The 18,164-nt window shown below is 47.5% G+C and overlaps 1 protein-coding gene across 1 annotated transcript in view; it reads left to right on the top strand.

Moving 5' to 3' along the window:
* Window positions 1-18,164, top strand: part of PLXNB1 (plexin B1) — a 77,831-nt gene that overhangs the window by 54,456 nt on the left and 5,211 nt on the right. Inside the window, 22 exon segments of the mRNA XM_042016358.1 lie at window positions 830-923; window positions 1,175-1,341; window positions 2,360-2,511; window positions 4,363-4,502; window positions 5,397-5,401; window positions 5,774-5,877; window positions 6,495-6,671; window positions 6,860-7,028; window positions 8,149-8,391; window positions 9,628-9,804; window positions 10,138-10,286; window positions 10,669-10,769; window positions 11,533-11,750; window positions 11,940-12,118; window positions 12,615-12,681; window positions 13,242-13,388; window positions 13,829-14,006; window positions 14,868-14,971; window positions 15,631-15,715; window positions 16,429-16,595; window positions 16,953-17,113; window positions 17,355-17,502. Of these exon segments, the coding sequence (XP_041872292.1) occupies window positions 830-923; window positions 1,175-1,341; window positions 2,360-2,511; window positions 4,363-4,502; window positions 5,397-5,401; window positions 5,774-5,877; window positions 6,495-6,671; window positions 6,860-7,028; window positions 8,149-8,391; window positions 9,628-9,804; window positions 10,138-10,286; window positions 10,669-10,769; window positions 11,533-11,750; window positions 11,940-12,118; window positions 12,615-12,681; window positions 13,242-13,388; window positions 13,829-14,006; window positions 14,868-14,971; window positions 15,631-15,715; window positions 16,429-16,595; window positions 16,953-17,113; window positions 17,355-17,502 (3,132 nt within the window).

The following is an 18,164-nucleotide window of genomic DNA, read 5'->3' as shown; positions in this document are numbered from 1 at the left end:
GATGTGATGCTGCTACTTGCTAGTACTGGTACCTTCAACCTCAGGAAGAGTGTGCAGTCTGAGCCACATGACCTGTTGTTGCACTGGCTGTAGCAGAGGATGGTGCTGTCTCTGAACTGGCCAGCACGGTGCCACTCCTGCTTTAGCTTGAGGCACTGTTGTTTGTCATTCTCTGCATCATGACTTCTGTGATGATTGTTCTTTTGTGAGAAGAAAAATGCTGTTAGTACTGATTTTGTCCTTGGGGATAGAAGCAAGCCTGTGGATTGTAAGATTATCAGGGAAAATTAAAACAGACATGTACACTTCTGGATGATGTGCGAATTTTACTTAAGGCAAGATTTGCAAGCAGAGATGTTATTTTTAGTTCACAAACTCATATAGTTAAGGGAGAAGAACAACACAGACTCTTGTGCACATGAGCCCTGAAGACCAATTGTGATCCTACCTCTTCAGCTCTACTGAAATTACATAAATGCCAGCTTGAGCAGCTTTCTGAGCAGGTGGCTTGCAGATAGGAATTGGCCACTTAGGAATGCAATTAGGAAGTTAGACAAGTATTGTTGTGAGCACACACTTGGTTTTCAGTGTTCATCTTAGTGAACCAAAACCTGCCACTCTTGCTAGAGCCGAATTGTGACTGTGAACTGGTGAGGACAAGCATGTGCTGCCACTGCCCCAACTAACACTGCCTTGCCTACATGCATGGAAGCTCCGTGTAGGCTGTATGTGTCATGCACTATTCAGTATGGATGCTGATGCTTCTTGCCTATTCAGCTGGTTTGTTTTTGCCTTTGTTAATTCCGCTTGATGATCTTTGTCTTTGCAGTACAGTTACACAGCACCTCAACTCGAATTCAACGCTGTGGTGTTTGTACAGAGGCGACGACACCTTCGAGTGGACAGTGCTGCAGATCTTCATGGTAGGAGTGCAACACCTTCCCAGTAAAAACACAGCAGATGAGGTGGAAGGGAATTGAGAAATCCTCAAATGAGGCTTTTTGTACCTGTGGTAGTCCTATCATGGGAAAACTAAGGAAAACAGAGCTTCGCTTCTGACGCTTTTCACAGAGGCAGGAGGAGGAGTGGGGTCTGTAAAAGACGCCGGGTTGCTGGGTTATGCTGTGCCCCATGGGGATGCTTGCAGATACCTCTGAATTTTTCTCCTTTGCAGTGACTTTTTACAACTGCTCTGTGGGACACACTGATTGTAGCCGCTGCCAAACAGCTGACTCAAAGTACAACTGTGTGTGGTGTGGAGGTGACAACCCCAGCTGTATCTTCAGGGGCTCTTGCAAGGAAGAAATTGAAGACTTGTGTCCAGCACCTCTCATTCACTCTGTGAGTAATTTGCTCACTGGTGTACTGCACACAGGGCAAGGAGGGCTCTGTTCTGCACTGGAAATCAAAGGGCTATGAACTCAGAGTGCAAACAGTGCAGCTCAGTAATTTATTGACCTTCTGAAGAGGAAGTTCAGTGGGGGTCCCTCTGTGTTGTGAGGATTCTAGACTGTTGTGCTGGACTGTTTGCTGGTAGAGAACAGGGGGGAACGATTCATTTGTATCTCAGCTGAAACTGGCACACCAGAATAATTCAGGAGCTGGGAAAGGGTCCACAGGATGGATCTTCCAACTGTCCTGAGCCAGACCCTGAAACAGGTTGGCCCAACTAAGCCTGGGGCAAAGGAGGGTAAAACCTAATGATAACAGCACAGCAACGATGGGAAAGGCATGACAGGTTACTGGAATTAATTATTTTTGTCTGTTTATTTTAAATGTTTCTTGCTAACTGCCACATGACAAGTGTCTGTAGCCATGTGTCCCTTTTGCTGTCAGCTTGTCCTCCCTTCAGTGGCATACAACATCCATGTGCTGCATCTTGTCTTAGTTTACCTTGGATGCTGCTCAGGGACAGAGCTTTGACGTTTGTGCAGCATGCAATTCATTGTTGTCCTGATGCTGAGGGGGAATGGTGCTTGCTGCTTCAATACTAGTAACATGTATTGGCTTGTGCATTCCCACTCTTCAGCAGAAATGCCCTGTGGAGTGGTCAGCATGTTGATGGGAAGGCAGAGCAGGGCAGTCTGCCTTCTAAGTGGATTATCACCTCTGGGTGGGGACTGCTGGCAGCAGCGAGGTATGGGAAAGAAGGCTCCAACTGTGGTGTTCTTTATGGCCTTTCTTCTGATGAGGCTGCATCCTGGGACTAGTCCAAGCCAGTAAAAGGAGTCAACAGCAGTGACCTGAGCAGGCAGAGTTTGCACGGGGGCAGTTGAAGGGCCCTGTGCTGTAGATCAGTCACCAGACTGTGGAGGTCTGAGGTACTGTGACATTTACATATGCGCGGGTGTCTTTGCAGGTGTACCCCCTGTCTGGACCAGTGGAAGGTGGCACTAGAATCACCATCACTGGCTCAAACCTCGGGCAGAAACATCAAGACATTGCAGAAACTGTCACTGTTGCAGGAATTCCCTGTGCCGTAGATGCTCAAGAGTATGAGATCTCTAGCAGGTAGAGTATCTGTGAAACCTCCTCTCAGAGGCAGGTGCTGGCTTTTCCCTTGGCTGCTGACCCAGCCTGAGATGTCTTTGCCTTTGCTGTAGATGTTGAGCCCTGCCCATTCCCCTGAGTAAGGTCACTGTGTGAGCAGTTGGCTCAGGCAGTGACCCTAGAGAGATAAGGTTGTGTACAAGGCTACAGCCGAACAGTGATGCCATATTCCAGCCACACTGCCCCCACAGAGCCCACAGTGAGGTCAGGGAGTTGAGGGCTCAGAACCCAGCAGTTTCATGGGCGTCTCTCTCAGCCACAGGGAGATTTCAATAAAGCAAAGGACGTGGCTTGTGCAAGTGTCACTGATAGGGAAATAGCCTGACCATGTTAACACAGGGTGAGCATGGGAACACTTGGTTGGAGGCACACCCCCTAGACTGTCAGTCTTCACTTGCTAGCGAGATTTCCCTCCAGGAACAAACTCAAAAGATCCTCTCAGCGAGGGACAGATGAGGGTGTCCTGGTGGGCCCAGTGCCACTCTTCTGATGGCCAGGAGTGCCTGACAGGTCACACAGTGCTTGTAAAAGTAGTGGCAAGGAGAAGGATGATAAGCAGAAAGACCTGTTCTGCTGAATCCAGCTCATCTCAGTGATAGAGAATTATGCAGCTGGTGTGTCTGGCCAGGGCAGAACAAAATAACAAAGCAGTAGTTAGGAGTTAAGAGGTATGAATGGGGGATAGTTAGGAAGCAAGGAGAAAGGGACATTTGTGTAGTTGGCCTGTGGCAGGGCAGGTGGGTGGGAGCTTTGGACAAGGGAGGAAGAGGAGCCAAACAACCTGCAGGAGAAGAGGAGAGCAATTGTGAGTAACCTCCTATCGGAGCTATCACAAACATGTTTTTCCATTCCATGGTAGCAGTAGTTGTAGCACCTTTCCCTCTAGGAGCCAGGTAAGATCCTGCTGGGAATGGCCTGCTGTGTTGAGCAGTGTTGTCCTGTCTGTGCGATTTGTTTGTCTGACTCCATCTGCTTTCTGTTTTCATTCCAGAATTAGAGCATAATCTTTCTGGGGTTAGCACTGTCTGTGTTCTGTATCTGTAAATCACCTGGCATCACAGGGTCTTGGCTTGGACTGCACTGCCTAAGTTCAAATTCCTGAGCCTCTTTAGTTGAGGGGATATAGCTGTGAACCTGGAACCTGCTTCTGAGCAAGGCTCAGACAAAATTAATCTTCTGCTATGCAGGAAGGCTGGGAAGTCTCCTGCAGAGTAGGTTTTCTGTTAGCAAATCAGTGCTGTAACATGGGATTCCTTGCTGCTCTGTTTTAAGTACAGTTTGACTTTTCACCTTGTCAGCATCTCCCATATCAAATTACGTCTGGAAAAAGGGCTGGGAAGAATGGTTGGTGCAGATCAGGGGATCTGGCTGGTTGCAGAGGCCACTGGCTGAAGACCAGTGACAGCTAAACCCAGGTCTTGAGTCTTCTGCATCAGACACAGCACTAATGTGTGGATTGGCCACTGCTGGCCTGAGGTCCCTCCAAATGTGACTGATTTTGATAATCTCTGGACAATAGAAGAGTTCCTGGACTCTGTTCGTCTCTGACACAGTGGGCTTCCTCTTGTCTGTCCCAGAAAAAATAATCTTAGATAGGATGGGCCTGTTTGGAACTGGTCCCTGCTTTTTCCTGCTGCACCTAACCCAGCTTTTTTAGAGGTGTTTCTCAGTGTTTGGTTGTGTATTCTGAGCATGACGAGATAAGGCTGGAAGAAGGGAGCTGTGGTTGCTAGACGTTTTTAGGACATGGTGTGGTGGATACAGCTCCCCTGCTCTCCCCTGGAGTGATTCTGTTCTTGGATTGTCCTGCAGCATCGTGTGCGTCACTGGCGGGAGCTGGACAGAGAGGTTTGGACATATCGTGGTGGAAGTGCCTGGAGGAGGTCATGGAGTTTCTGGGCATGTTTTCACCTACCAGGTAACACAGCTTTAATATCTCCCCTGTTTTCCCAGTATCTCTGCTAAATGGCTGTTTATTGCATGAACTTATAGGACTCTACCAGGCACTTGTTGCTGGTATTTTTATCCGATGTTTCTGCTGCTTATATTGTGTGGTGGGATTTGTTTTGTTTTGTTTTGTTTTGTTTTGTTCCTCCCTCACCCCCCTTTAGATTATAAGAACAGCTGTACTGGGTAATACTAAAGATCCTGTAGACTAGTGATTTTATTTCTTTTTTGACAATGGTAACTGCTAAATACTTAAAGATACCCTGTATTTTTCCTCTATATTTCCAATTTGAAGATTTTTTTTATTGATGGCTTAACATCTTACTGAGACTTCTGACTTTCCTTTTGTTAATATGCAAATTGCTTGTTTGACTATGCTTTTATCTTCTGAACTTCAGCAGCTGGTGGCAGCAAGTCCAAAATTCCCATGCATTGTGTGGAGAAATGTTTCCTGTCACTTTTAAACATGTTTCTGATAACTTTTTGGTATCTTAAACCCAGCAACTATGGGATAATATTTAAGTAACTTTTAAATACAATTGCTCCTTTTTCTTCCTTTCTGTGCAATTTACAAATTATGTATCTAGTTGCATGTCTCCCTTTCCCATAGGAAGGGGAAAAAGATCCTGAAAAGTCTTAAGCTCTTCCATTTTTGGCTTGATAGAACCATTTTATATACTACATTATGCTTGTTCCTTTTCTCTTGGCTATCACCAGCATGCTATTTAGAGACTAGTAATGGTGTACATGTTTGCTTTTTATCCTGTAGTCTCCCTCCTCCTTCTCACTTCATGGATCTTGCTTTTTTTTTGTCAGCAGTGACTTACTTGTGTCCCTCTGCCTGGTTTCTTTAAATTTTGCTGCAGCTCCTCAGTGGTACTAAGTTTTTTTTGTTACAGCACAGGTCTCAACACAAATTCTTAGGGCTCCCTGCTGTTAATCTCCTCATCTTCGAGGCAAACAGACAATTTATTTGCTACCTTGTTTTTTCTAACCTAAGTTACTAATCCAATTACTGATCTAACAATCCCTTTGGACTGTTAATCCTCAGGTTTGTGTATGAGGCTCACAGCTCTGCTGTTTGCAGCATCCATATGCCTTTGGCAGTCTGTGGAAAGGTTCCTGATTCCTTGCTGGTGTGACTGATCCCTCCTCTGCCCTGTAAAGTAGCTGCTGCAGCATAACTGAGGCCTGCCTATGATTTGGATCTTCTATTTTCAGGGCACTGGAAGACACTGAACACATTCTGCTGTTTTCTTCCCTTGTCCTGTCTTAGGGCCCCAAAGCCGGAGGAACTTGCCTCACCCTTCTGGGCTCAAAGCTGCTGACTGGGCATCCTAACGAGATCAGTGTCCTGCTTGGAGACCTCCCTTGTCAAATGTAAGATCAGAACTTGCCAATGTGCTGGCTGTGCACTGTCCTGAGTCCTTCCCAGAGCCTCCCATGGTGTGATGCTGCCTGGAGCAGCTGGAGCTCTGCTTTCCTCTGTGTTCAAGGGGATCTTCCCCTTGAGGGTCATGGCAGCAACCTCAACCATCTTAGATTCCAGCCCGCCTTCCCTGGATGTGAGCAGTGCTGCACACCTCTGTTCTGCTTGTCCCTTGACAGGACTGTAACCCATCCTGGCACTCTGCTTTTGCTGGTGGGGAGCTGCAGTTGGCTCCTGCAGCCTAATCCCAAGAGCTGCCTGTTCTCTTGCACCCTGGGACACATACACCTGCCTCACCTCACTGGTGGTGAGAAGGTGCACATGCCTTGGTAGCATGTATCCAGTCCCTTCTGGACAGAGACTGTACCTGCTTTTTGTCCATGTGCTGCTCCTAACAGCTGCCCAGCAATTATTGCTTGCACAGATAAGGCACTAGAGCTTTCAGCATGAGATTCAGGAAAATAGCAGAAGAGGTTTGCAGACTCTCTGCAAAGACAAAGGCACAGTAGTATAAAATCTGTCTCTGCAGGGACTGTGTTAATCCCTTGCTCTTCCTTGTCTCTCCAAGCCTCTCTGAGATGACAGAGGATCAGCTGGCATGCCAGACGAGTCCCAGCAATGTGTCCACAGAACTCCCAGTCACCATCAAATATGGGGACCAAGAGCGGAGATTGGAAGGATCCCTCTTCAGATATACTCTGGATCCCAACATCACTTTTGCAGAGCCACCTAAAAGCTTCCTCAGGTAGAAAGAATGAGTGTCCCTTCCCTGGGGCAGTGTTCTGGGGCTGCAGCACCTATGGTATCTCTCTGAGTGGCACTTTGGGGTAAAGCTGTGTTTGTAAGAATGAGCATAAACAGAAGGATGGGAGCATGGACAAAATGGAGCTAGTGAATAACAGGTGGGTCAGATCAGCTACTTTTGTCTTTCAGTGGAGGGAGAGTGCTCAGAGTTCATGGATACAACTTGGATGTTGTACAGAAACCAAAGATCCGAGTTACAGTTTCTCCATCTGAACGCCGGCGCCGAGGAGTGGGGCGATGGCGCAGGATCATCCCAGACTCTGAGTGTCCTGAGGATTCTCTGTGCAGCATTCACCAGGTAGCACAGCACTCAATGGGGACGTGGGTGCACAAGGGTTGATGTTCCACCTCTGAAGAGGTGGACTTTCTGACCCTAGGGCTTTTTTCCTCCCACCACTTGCTGTTATCTGCTTGGATTGTACCAACAGCCTTGGCCCATGGAAGTGTTCTCTGCCAGACTGAGAGGTTAAGCACTTTCACAAACATTTCCACGGGCTAGGTCTGCCTCTGCCTACAGATGTGCAGGATTGTGATGTGGGACAAAAATAGCGAGGCAGTAGTGTGGACATAAAGGAATCTACATCTGAGCCAGAGAGCTTGTGTGGCTCAATGTGTCTGTGCTTCAGATTCTTCCTTTTGCATATTTCAGTCCATCCCTACAGTTCCTGGGATCTCTTTCACTCTGAGATACAAAACCAGGCAGTGAAATTACCAGTGCCACTACCATTTTCTACTCTCCTGCTGCCAGTCTGCTGAGATGGATCATTACAGAGGTATTGGTGTGGTCACGAAGGTCACAGAGCATGCAGCAGAATTTGCAGAGGTAGAGGGTGGTTTGGCAGCCCAGCTACAAGAAGGATTTGCATTATTAGTGCAAATGATGAAGGGCTTCCTGTACATAAATGTGCTCCTGATGCACATGCATCAATAACAGCTGGTTTTATCAATGTTCTTAGGAAAGATTTGTGGCTATAAGGCATAAAAAAAAAAAAGACTGTAATACTTTCACCAAATGTATAAAAAATACCCAGCCAGGCATGGGAACACTTTCACAGAAGCATTCAGACTGGGAAACCAGCCTTGCATTGAAGGTATTTGGTCCTATTCTCTCAGAACAGGGAAAGCTAAAGCTGGTCTCTCTCCAGAATTTGCTGCCAGGGGAATGTCAGAGCTGATTCCCACTGCTGAGACCTTCCAAAAAAACCAGTGCTATGAAAGCTTTCCTTTAGAGGAACATGGGGAATTCCTCAGATCTTGGATTTTTCCCCTCTACAGTTAAGCAGAGTTCTTCTGGCATTTCTCCAGGCGAGAAGAATGCAGACTGGCCCCAGATTGCTCGGGGTGGGAAGTATTGCCAAGCTGCAGGAGAAGCTTTGGTGTTCCATTACTGACACTTTTTTTTTGCCTTTTTCACTTAGTTTGAAGAACCATGTCTTGTTAACTCTTCCTACCTGATCCTATGCAAAACTCCAGCCATTAACCTGCTGTTGAGGAGTGTCCGTATCAAGCTGGAATTTATTCTGGATAATCTGAGCTTTGATTTCAACTCACTGCATCCCATGCCCTTCTCTTATGAAGTCAATCCCATCCTAAAACCATTGAATGCTGAGGACCCTGCCAAACCATATCGTCACAAGCCAGGAAGTGTCATCTCTGTGGAGGTAAGACAAAAACCAGCTGGAATTAATGTTCCTTGTATGAAGTTTTAAATTGTTGTCATGCAGTATCCAGGGTTTTTAAAGCATTTGACCTGTCACAGCACATCTGCTTTGGCCTGTGAGAAATGGTACATACAAGGAGGGAAAAGAGTGCATCACAAAAGCCTCTTAAGTCCATAAAACATTGTTAGGGGCTTCATAGGGCTTCTGGAAAGTTTTGTGGTTTGTTTTGGGGGTTTTTTTTTTATCCAAATAAACTATTTGTATGTGAGATATTAGTACTACATTATCCCTACCTCCTATTCTCAGCTGCTGACTCTCTCATAACTACTTCAGTTTCCTCTAGAAGTAACTTAGGAGTAAACGAATCCTGCCATTAGGGAAGCCCTGTTACTAAGTGAAGGCAGGAAAATCACTCATTAAAGATGATACAGAAGAGCACAGTGGCTCATATTTTTACAGTACATGCAAGAAAAAAAATCTCTGAGGTACTTCTTTTGTATGGAAAGGTACTTTTCAGTCCAGTACTCTTAAAGGAAGTAATGGCTGTCGCTGTAGGTGCAGGTTCTCCACATGCTCTCCTTTTACATATGAGTAAAAACTGTGAGGATGTAAGAGCCTAGAAATGTCTAGACCACTGTCATTGGGATTGAATGCATTTTGGAGATGTAGGGCAGTTTGAGAAGACTGGAAGAGAACTTTAAAAGACAAGGAGGTTGATCTGCCAGCCTGTTGGGATACCCTGACAGTGTTCTGGGCTTAGAAAGCATTAAAGCATAAAAATGTAATTAACATCAGTCAGCATGGTTTTATTAAAAAAAAGAAAAAGTCTTAATCCCCCAAAATTAAAGCAGATAAGGGAAATAGCACAGATATGTTACACCTTTGAAAGGCACTGATTGACTCAGCTGAGTGTGCAGGTTAACTGACACAAGACTACCTTTTTAAATATACAGAGTGAAGAGCTGAGCTTAGCTGTGCTTTGGCTGAAGAGCCTTAAGAGGACAGGCTATTTATAACTGTACTTATGCAGTGTGCTACAGGTCCTAAACTAAATCTAAATCATATGCAACTGAATTTTTTAGCTTACAAAATTAGCTCCTGCAGATGTGAACCTAATCAGAGAAGAAAAAAGGCTGCTTTCATCCCGTGGTATTCACCTCCTCTATCTTCTCTGAAGCCATGGCAATACATAGTTGTTTTTTCCCTGATCTCATGTGCTGTCCAAATCTATTTCAGGGGGAAAATCTAGATCTGGCTATTTCCAAGGATGAAGTTATGGCTATGATTGGGGAAGGAATCTGTGTGGTGAAGACACTAACAAGGAATCACCTCTACTGTGAGCCCCCCTCGGAGCAGCCGGCTCCGCGGCACCGCACCAAGCGGGAGGGCACGGACCTGCTCCCAGAGTTCACGGTGGGTAATCAGCAGCACTGCCAGAAATCCTGTCATTTCTTGAAGCATGTGCAAGAAGTGGGAGTGGGATGTGAAGTTAGGAAAGGTATAAGCCCTGCTGAGGGATGGGGGAGGTAATGGGGGTGGCAAGGAACTGGTCTTGTTCTCAACTTCTACTCTTAAAGGCTAAAGTTGCGTGAAAGTAAACAGTATAGCTGTGTTCATTGTGCTGTGGGACAGCTCTTCTGGGGAACTGTGTGCTCCCTGTGCCCATTCTGGAGAAGCCCTGTGGCTTTGTATTTCATTCCTGCACAGAGGAATGGAATCATCACGACAAATACTTTCTTCTTACAGGTTCAGATGGGAAACCTGAACTTCCTCCTGGGCCGAGTGCAGTATGACACCGAAAGCCAGCTCACCTTCCCTCTGGAGGCACAGATTGGTTTGGGTGTTGGTGCATCCTTTGTGGCACTGATTGTTCTGGTCATCGTCTTCATATACAGGTAAAAAGTTCTGGCATTGTATGAGGCCTTTAAGTTCCTCACAGTGTTTTTCAGTGGATGTGACCAAGCGTGTACATCTTGGGCCTAAACAAGGTTACAGTTTTCTTTATTTTGTGCCAAATTCTGAGCCCCTGGCGGTGCTGGATGTGGGAGGCATGTTGCACTACTAGTCATAGCCTGCACTGTGGTTCATTCAGAATCTAATGGGTGCTTCAAGAGACACATCTAGTTTATGGAACACTGTTTGGTATCCTGCAAAGATTCTGCTCTGTAGAAGTCGCCTCAACACCAACTGCCCTGGAGTCTTTGGCAGCAACACAACAGTTGGCAACGACAGTCCCTGGGCTAGTGCCACCAGGAACAATTTTGCTTCTCATTGTAGGAGGAAGAGCAAACAGGCTCTGAGGGATTACAAGAAAGTTCAAATCCAGCTGGAAAATCTGGAAACGAGTGTTCGGGACAGATGCAAAAAGGAATTCACAGGTCAGTCACTGAGCTCCTGGGTTCTTGCAGCTTCAGGGAAGCTTGGAGAAACCCTCATCCCTACCTCTTTTCCCATTCCTCTGTACTTGTCTGCATAGCTCAGAGCAGGCAATAATTTATCCTGTGCCAGTGCCTAGAAACAGAGAGACAAATTCTTCCCTTTTTAATTCTCAATTCAGAGCACAGTGATCTATACAGACCTCTCTCATTCTCCACTTCATCCTCCAGACTCAGATGAAGAGCTAAAGTCAAGACAGAACACTTGGAGGGATCTCAGGGACAGCTACTAGCCCAGTCTTTGTGTAGGGCCAGTTGAATTGCAGCCCATGTTCTGGGCTTTCAAACCTTGTACTTCAGCTCTTTACAGCTGTAGTAGACCTGGGGCTCTGAAACTGTGCAGGTGACTGAGACTGTAGTCCCTAGCTAATGTGTGAAGGAGTGAGGAGCAGGTCTCTAATACTCTGGTTTTGCTGTAGGTAATGCCTGTAACCACAGATGTGTGCTGAATAGCGGCTTCCTCTTTATAAAATTGGAAACCAGCTCCTGATTGGAACTTTCCTCATGCTGTTTCTCCTGCTGCCTATTCTAGTTTTAAATGTTCAAGCAATGAGACCCCAATATGCCTCTTCCTGAGAAGAAACATCCTTCCTCTTTCTCAGTCCCATGGTGCTGGCCCTGGTTCCTCCACTTATCTCATGCTCAGGACCGTCAGTTGAGATCATGTCAGTTGTGTCATCCTTATGGGCATTTTCTTTTCCCTCAGACCTGATGACTGAGATGATGGACCTCACAAGTGACCTTGTGGGCACAGGGATCCCCTTCCTGGACTACAAGTCGTATGCAGAACGTATTTTCTTTCCGGGCCACCGTGAGTCACCACTGCAAAGGGACCTTGACATCCCTGAGTGCCGGCGGCAAACAGTGGAGCAGGGCTTGGTCCAGCTCTCCAACCTCCTCAACAGCAAGCTCTTCCTCACCAAGGTAATGTCCCTCTCTCTGCTGGCAGCCTGCTGTGGGGGCCAGAGCCATGGCAGTGGCAGCAGGAAGTGGGCAGTGTCTGTTAAGGTTCATTCCTTAATAGTTGCCTGCACCACTTCTTCCAAGAGCCAGAAGCTGTGACTGCTTTGTTTTCAGCAGATTCACACACTGGCTTATCTCTCTCCCCACTAGTTCATCCACACTCTGGAGATCCAGCGCACTTTCTCTCCAAGAGACCGGGCCTATGTGGCATCACTGCTCACGGTGTCACTCCATGGGAAGCTGGAGTACTTCACTGACATCCTCAAAACACTCCTGAACGACCTTGTGGAGCAGTATGTGGCCAAGAACCCCAAGCTGATGTTGCGGAGGTGAGTGAGCCAGCCATGGTCCTACTGGCAGCTACCTGAGGGGACAGAGCCTTTCTGCCTGGCTGGCAAGCTCTGAAAGGCTCTGCCAAGTCTTCTAATCCCACTTTGCTATTTAGAGGTCCCTGGGTTCGCAGCCATGCCATGTTTGGAAGCTAAACTGAGATCTCTCCCATGTTTAGATCCCCAGTAGCCTCCTATCTGGTCCATCCTTCTGATCTGAACACATTTCCCTTGTCTGAGACCTACCAGAGGCTTTCCACTGTTCCCTGCTTCTTGTCTCTCCAATTCTGTAATTTGGTGCCTCCTTCAGGCTGACAAGTGCTTCCAGTAAGTGGTGTCAAAAGCATTAACCTTGCTGGTCTCAAAAGGCTTTTTTTTTCTTCTCCATTCTGTATCATGATTTAGTCTGCTTTTCTCTCAAAGGGAGTGATCTTTACCTCCAAATCTCCCCCTGTTCTGCACCACATTCCTGTGACAATCTGATGCTCTCTTTCAGGACAGAAACTGTGGTAGAGAAGCTGTTAACCAACTGGATGTCCATCTGCCTGTACACGTTTGTGAGGGTGAGCTCTTCATCCTGTTGTGGTGTAGAGGGGCCAAAAGAGGGGAGACAGGCACAGCTTTGCTTTGTGCCTCACTCGTAGCTGACGTAGTGCCAGGGTCACCCTGTATTCCTCAGGGTGAGGAATGAGAGCTGGGCTGTTCACTGGGAACAGGGATGCTTAAATCAGCATTAATACCACTCGTTGTTTCCAGGATGTGTCACCAGGTCATTGATGCCTCAGTGTAGCTCCTTTATCTTGAAACACACAGGCCACAGGCTGATCTGTGTGTGGAAGGACAGGTGCTGGTCTAATTCCTTTTCTGGAGGGCTGGTGAGGCTCAAGGAGTCTCTCAGATTAGTGACACAGAGGCAGAACAATGCCTTGGTCATGTGCATCTCCCTGGTAGCTGGATGGTGCACTTTTCCTGTGCATGGAGCAGGAACTGTTGGCACAGGCTCTGTCCTTGCCTAATGTGGCTTAGCTGGGGTATCCTCAGTCCTGCTTGATATCCGTGTTCCCAAGCCTGGGGTTCTGCTGGGAGGAGCAAGCTGAATTTCTGTCCTCCTTTTCCATGCCAGGATTCTGTCGGGGAGCCCCTTTACATGCTGTTTCGAGGAATCAAGCACCAGGTGGACAAAGGGCCGGTTGACTGGGTGACAGGGAAAGCCAAATATACCCTGAATGACAACCGCCTTCTGAGAGAGGACCTGGAGTACCGCACTCTGGTAAGCACCAAATCTTCTGTCCTCTCTGGTACGACAGGGCTGAATGTCTCCACTCCCATAACCAAGGCACAAGTGCAGCATTCTGCCACTGTCTCCTGGGAGCCAGGTTTGTTTCAGCAGCACAAGTCCATAGATGATGAAGAGCTCTGCTAAATCAGGCGCTTTTGCCCCAGGCTGATAGGAGCCTTCACCACAGTCATCTGGTGTGTGCTGTGCTGATGGCACATCGAAGCTCCCCCCCAGTGCTGTTGAACTGGCTTCCAGCTCTTGACACAAGGCTAAGAAACAAGACTGAGGTGTTTAACATCTGTGATGTTTTCTTTTCTGAATGTCCCAGTGAAAGGACTAGCTGTTAACTTGCCTGAATGCCAACCATCAAAGGTGTAAATATGTCAGATGTAATCTTATCAGCTGAGCAACTGTGACCTTTTCTTCCCCAGACCTTAAATGCTTTGACACAAGCAGGAGTTGGTGCAGGAGGGGCAGAAGACTCTCAAGGGATTTCTGCGAAAGTGCTGGACTGTGACACCATAACGCAGGTGAAGGAGAAAATCCTAGATCAGATCTATAAAGGGACGCCATACTGTCACCGGCCAGACCCAGACACCCTGGACCTCGGTGAGCAGAGCTCTTTGGTGACAAAACTCAGTGAGGAAGTGAAGGAATGGTGGTTTGCTGTCTGTGCACAGCACCCTGGCACGTGTAACATTTGTCATTCTCTGCTGAGTGTGCAGAATCACTGACCAAGGGTCTCGTATTCTGGCTGGACACAGCAGGGGAGAGGCTGTAACAGAAAGAGGCAGGGGTGGGAAAAAAACAGTTGGGTTCAGCCTCTTTCATTTCATGGTGTTCTTTGCCAGAGTCAGACCACAGCAATGACTTGGGTAAGGGGATATGGAAAGTATGGAAAATGTGTAGGAGGGGAGGGGGATTTGAGTGGAGTCCAAAGATGCTGTGGGCAGAGACTGGTGCTTCCTGGCAGTGAAGTCAATGGCAGCCTCTCAATAATATATGTCAGGGAAGATCTTGCCCATGGCAGTTAATTAATGATAGAACTTACATTGGGAGAGAAAACACTCAGTTTTCCATCTTCTGAATTCTTTAGCTGTTGATGAATAGTGGTGACATTTACAGATGAGAAGGTACTGAGGAAATAGTAGCTGATAAGAACCATGGGTGCATATTTGTGGTTTGAACCACCTGCTTGAAGAGTCACAATATAACAGAATTTGTAGAAACATGACAGGTGGAACCTGGGAGGCCATGAGGCCACCTGTCCCTGTGCTCAGAGGAGTCTGTCCTGTTACTGCAGGACTCAGCATCATTACAGGCACTTGCTCAGGTTATACTGTCTGTGAAATAGCACAGGTAAAAGTTGATGAGGACCAGGGGGTGTGTAACGAGGTCAGCCAGGCTGAAGCAGATGAGGCCTCAAATTAGCAGTTAATCCTTTAATTTTCTGTGTTTCAATGGCTGTAGAGTGGCGATCAGGGCTGGCAGGTCATCTGATATTGTCCGATGAGGATGTAACGTCTGTTGTTCAAGGAACTTGGAAACGTCTGAACACTCTTCAGCATTACAAGGTCAGAACTCAGTCTGTCATTGCCTTGTCTCTCCTCTCATCCTTCTACACATTGTCATGCTCTGTTTGTGGCTCTGGCTCCTGGTGGACCACTGTCAAAAGGTTGGACCTTTCTTGCAGAGCATATTCAAATTAAGTCAGTGCTGTCGCCACAGTCTGACTTCAGCAAGCACAGCCCTGTCCTTATCCCATACCTGAGATGTGGACATGTGTAGGGCTTGCAAGGATATGCACAAGTTCATACTGCAGTGAAGGTGATGTGCTGGATCTGTCCCTGTTCCAGGCCAGATCAGTTAGCAGGTGATGACGCACTGAGCTTGCAAAGTACCTTCTAAGAATGGAAAGAGGGATTTTTTAAAATTACCTTGCACCAATATGTCACATCTTGCACCAATATGTCAGTACCTTGCTGCAACATTTTCTAGATGTAAATTACCTCAGTCCCTGAGTATTATCTTCATTGTACTTTGTACATCTCTTTTTTAATTGGTACAGACAAGATTTTCTCACCCTCAGGAAAGATGGTGATGGTGCCTCAAAATCCCTGTTTCTGTCTCTATATCTAGTGATGGTACAGCCTGTTTTGGTCTGTGAGCACTTGCCTATTGTGCTGATGAGAAACATGCCATTTGTTTCGACTGTTGTTTTGCTTGTCTGCAGGTGCCTGATGGAGCAACAGTAGCACTGGTCCCACGCCTGACCAAGCACATCCACAGGGAAAATCAGGATTACATCCCAGGAGAAAGTGAGTTTGATGTCTTGTTCTCATAAAATTACTGGCCAGTTAGTGGGACAAGTCTCTTGCCATAGCCCCAGCTTTGTGCTGATATAGAAGGCTGACACATGCTTTGGACCCTCAGGATTGTCAGGAAATGTGAAAGCTTGGTCAAGTAAGGCCAGAGAAAAGCAAAAGTGTGGGAGCAGAGGAAAGCTGGGCTGGGTGTGAAAATGCAGAACAAGCACAGTTGTCTGACTCTAGGGCTGAGTGCAGTCTGCAACTTGCAGAAATCTTAATACCCTCAGGTGCTGAGCACGGCCTGAGGGGAGTGATGGGATGCCAGGCAGTTTCCTTACTGCCTGGCAGAGCGAACAACTCCATGGATACTCCTGTGGCATGAGGGACAATAGCCACAGGCTGCAGCTTAAGAGATTCAAATTGGATATGGACCAAAACTTCTTCAGCAAAAGCGTAGTTCAACCCTGAAACAGACCACTGGGGTGGTGGGGGATCGCTGTCTGGGGAAATTTCCAAGACCTTGAAGGTTTTGGTTGGACAAAGGCAACCTGCTGTACTGCTGGCGATGGCTGTACTATGAAGAAGGCTGCTTAGAGGCCTCCAGAGATTCCTTCCCATTTGTGTTTCTGTTATACTGGGAAATCTTGCTTCCTTGGGGCTCACCTGGCCAAGGTCTACTGTGAGAGAACCAACACTTGTCTGTAAACAATTGCTTGGTTTAGAAACACCAATGCTGGAGGATGCAGATGAAGGTGGGATCAAACTTTGGCACCTGGTAAAACCAACAGAAGAGCCAGAGCTTCCCAAGCATCGGCGTGGGAGCTTAAGAGATCGGGAGCGGGCCAAGGCAATCCCAGAGATCTATCTGACACGCCTGCTCTCAATGAAGGTGAGAAGAAGCACACAGATTGTGTTGTGCTTGGGATCTTGTCTTCCTTCACATCCCCTGGCAGATTGCAGGGGTGTGTGTGAAGATGAAGCAATACCCTTTACCTGCAGTGGCTTTGAGTACGTTTGAGTCTCCTCTACATTTTTGCTTTGCTCATGAGCTTCTCCCTGGCCGCTGTTCCACAAACCACAGGGGCTTCCTTTCTCCTTACCTGCTGCTCCCTTCAGTGGGGGTGGAGTACCCTTGGATGGGGGAGTGGCTGTCACTGAGCAGAAGAGGGTGACCTTTTATCTGTGAGGCCTGGGCTCTCTACTCTCCTCTTACTGTGCTGACTCTGTCCTGCTTGATTATCCACAGGGTACTCTGCAGAAGTTTGTGGATGACTTGTTCCAGGTGATCCTCAGTACCAACCGCCCTGTCCCTCTGGCAGTCAAATACTTCTTTGACCTGTTGGATGAGCAGGCCATACACTATGGGATCACAGACCCTGAGACCATCCATATCTGGAAGACAAACAGGTAGAGTGTTCCTGAGGGCCCTGGAGGAGGCACTGCTGACTTGCTTAGAGCTTGTAAAGTGACAGCCACTTCTGCCTACTGAGGAGGAGCAAAATGCAAGTGCAGGGCAGCAGACCATAGGGTGAATAGCTGGTTTTGCTGGGAGGGCAAAGCAGAGAGATGCAGTACCATGTCGAATATCTTTCAGCACTGTAGCTGCTACCTTTGCTGATGCCCTGTTGCACTTCTGTCCTCTCTACAGCCTCCCCCTGCGGTTCTGGATCAACATCATCAAGAACCCTCAGTTTGTTTTTGATGTGCAGACGTCGGATAATGTGGACGCTGTGCTGCTGGTCATTGCGCAGACCTTCATGGACTCCTGCACAATAGCTGACCATAAGTTAGGGCGGGTGAGTACAGAGGGAGAAGGGAGCATGGTTGGCGCAGAGAGTTGAGCAGTGCTGCCTTAGGAAGGCAATAGTGTTTACACAGCACCATGGGGACAGCCGGCCAGGCTCCCCCTGGCTTCCATGTGCAACTGGAGAGTAATGGGGAGTCCTGGGAAGAGAGGAGGGAGAACCAGATTTTGTTTAGCAACAGGAAGTTGTTGAGGAGTGCTCTTTATTTACAGCTTGCAGCTACTTGGGGGACAGAGCTAAACTTTAGTTGGCTGTGGCAGACAGTGGGAGTTACAGGATGCAACTTGGGACATTCAGGTTGGCCATTAGACTTTCCACTATCACTACTCACCCTGTGCTGAGGGTGGAACAGTCCTGCACAGGTCACCAGAGATGGGATGGGTGGATCTCTGGAGCACGTCAAACAGCAGCTGTGCAAAGCCATAGCCAGTGTGGTTTCATACTGGTGATCACCCAGCTCCAAGGAGAAAGCTGGACTAGGGATCCCAGGGGTCCTTTCATCAGCACATCACAGGGTACCTCAGACTGCATTACCAGAAGAGAGCCTGCTATTTGAAGTGCCTCTTCATGCAGAGGACAAAAAATTCCCGATCCTGAATAAATGGCAGAAAATAGCAGTGATTGCGTTACCTGCTGAGGTTAGTCCAAAGCAC

The sequence above is a fragment of the Corvus kubaryi genome, unplaced genomic scaffold, assembly GCF_017639235.1.
Source record: "Corvus kubaryi isolate FWS band 111438036 unplaced genomic scaffold, C.kubaryi_AGA036_p1.0 136, whole genome shotgun sequence".
NCBI classification, from domain to species: domain Eukaryota; kingdom Metazoa; phylum Chordata; class Aves; order Passeriformes; family Corvidae; genus Corvus; species Corvus kubaryi.
The sequence above is the reverse complement of the archived record's forward strand: the minus strand, read 5'-3'. Positions and strand labels throughout refer to the sequence as shown.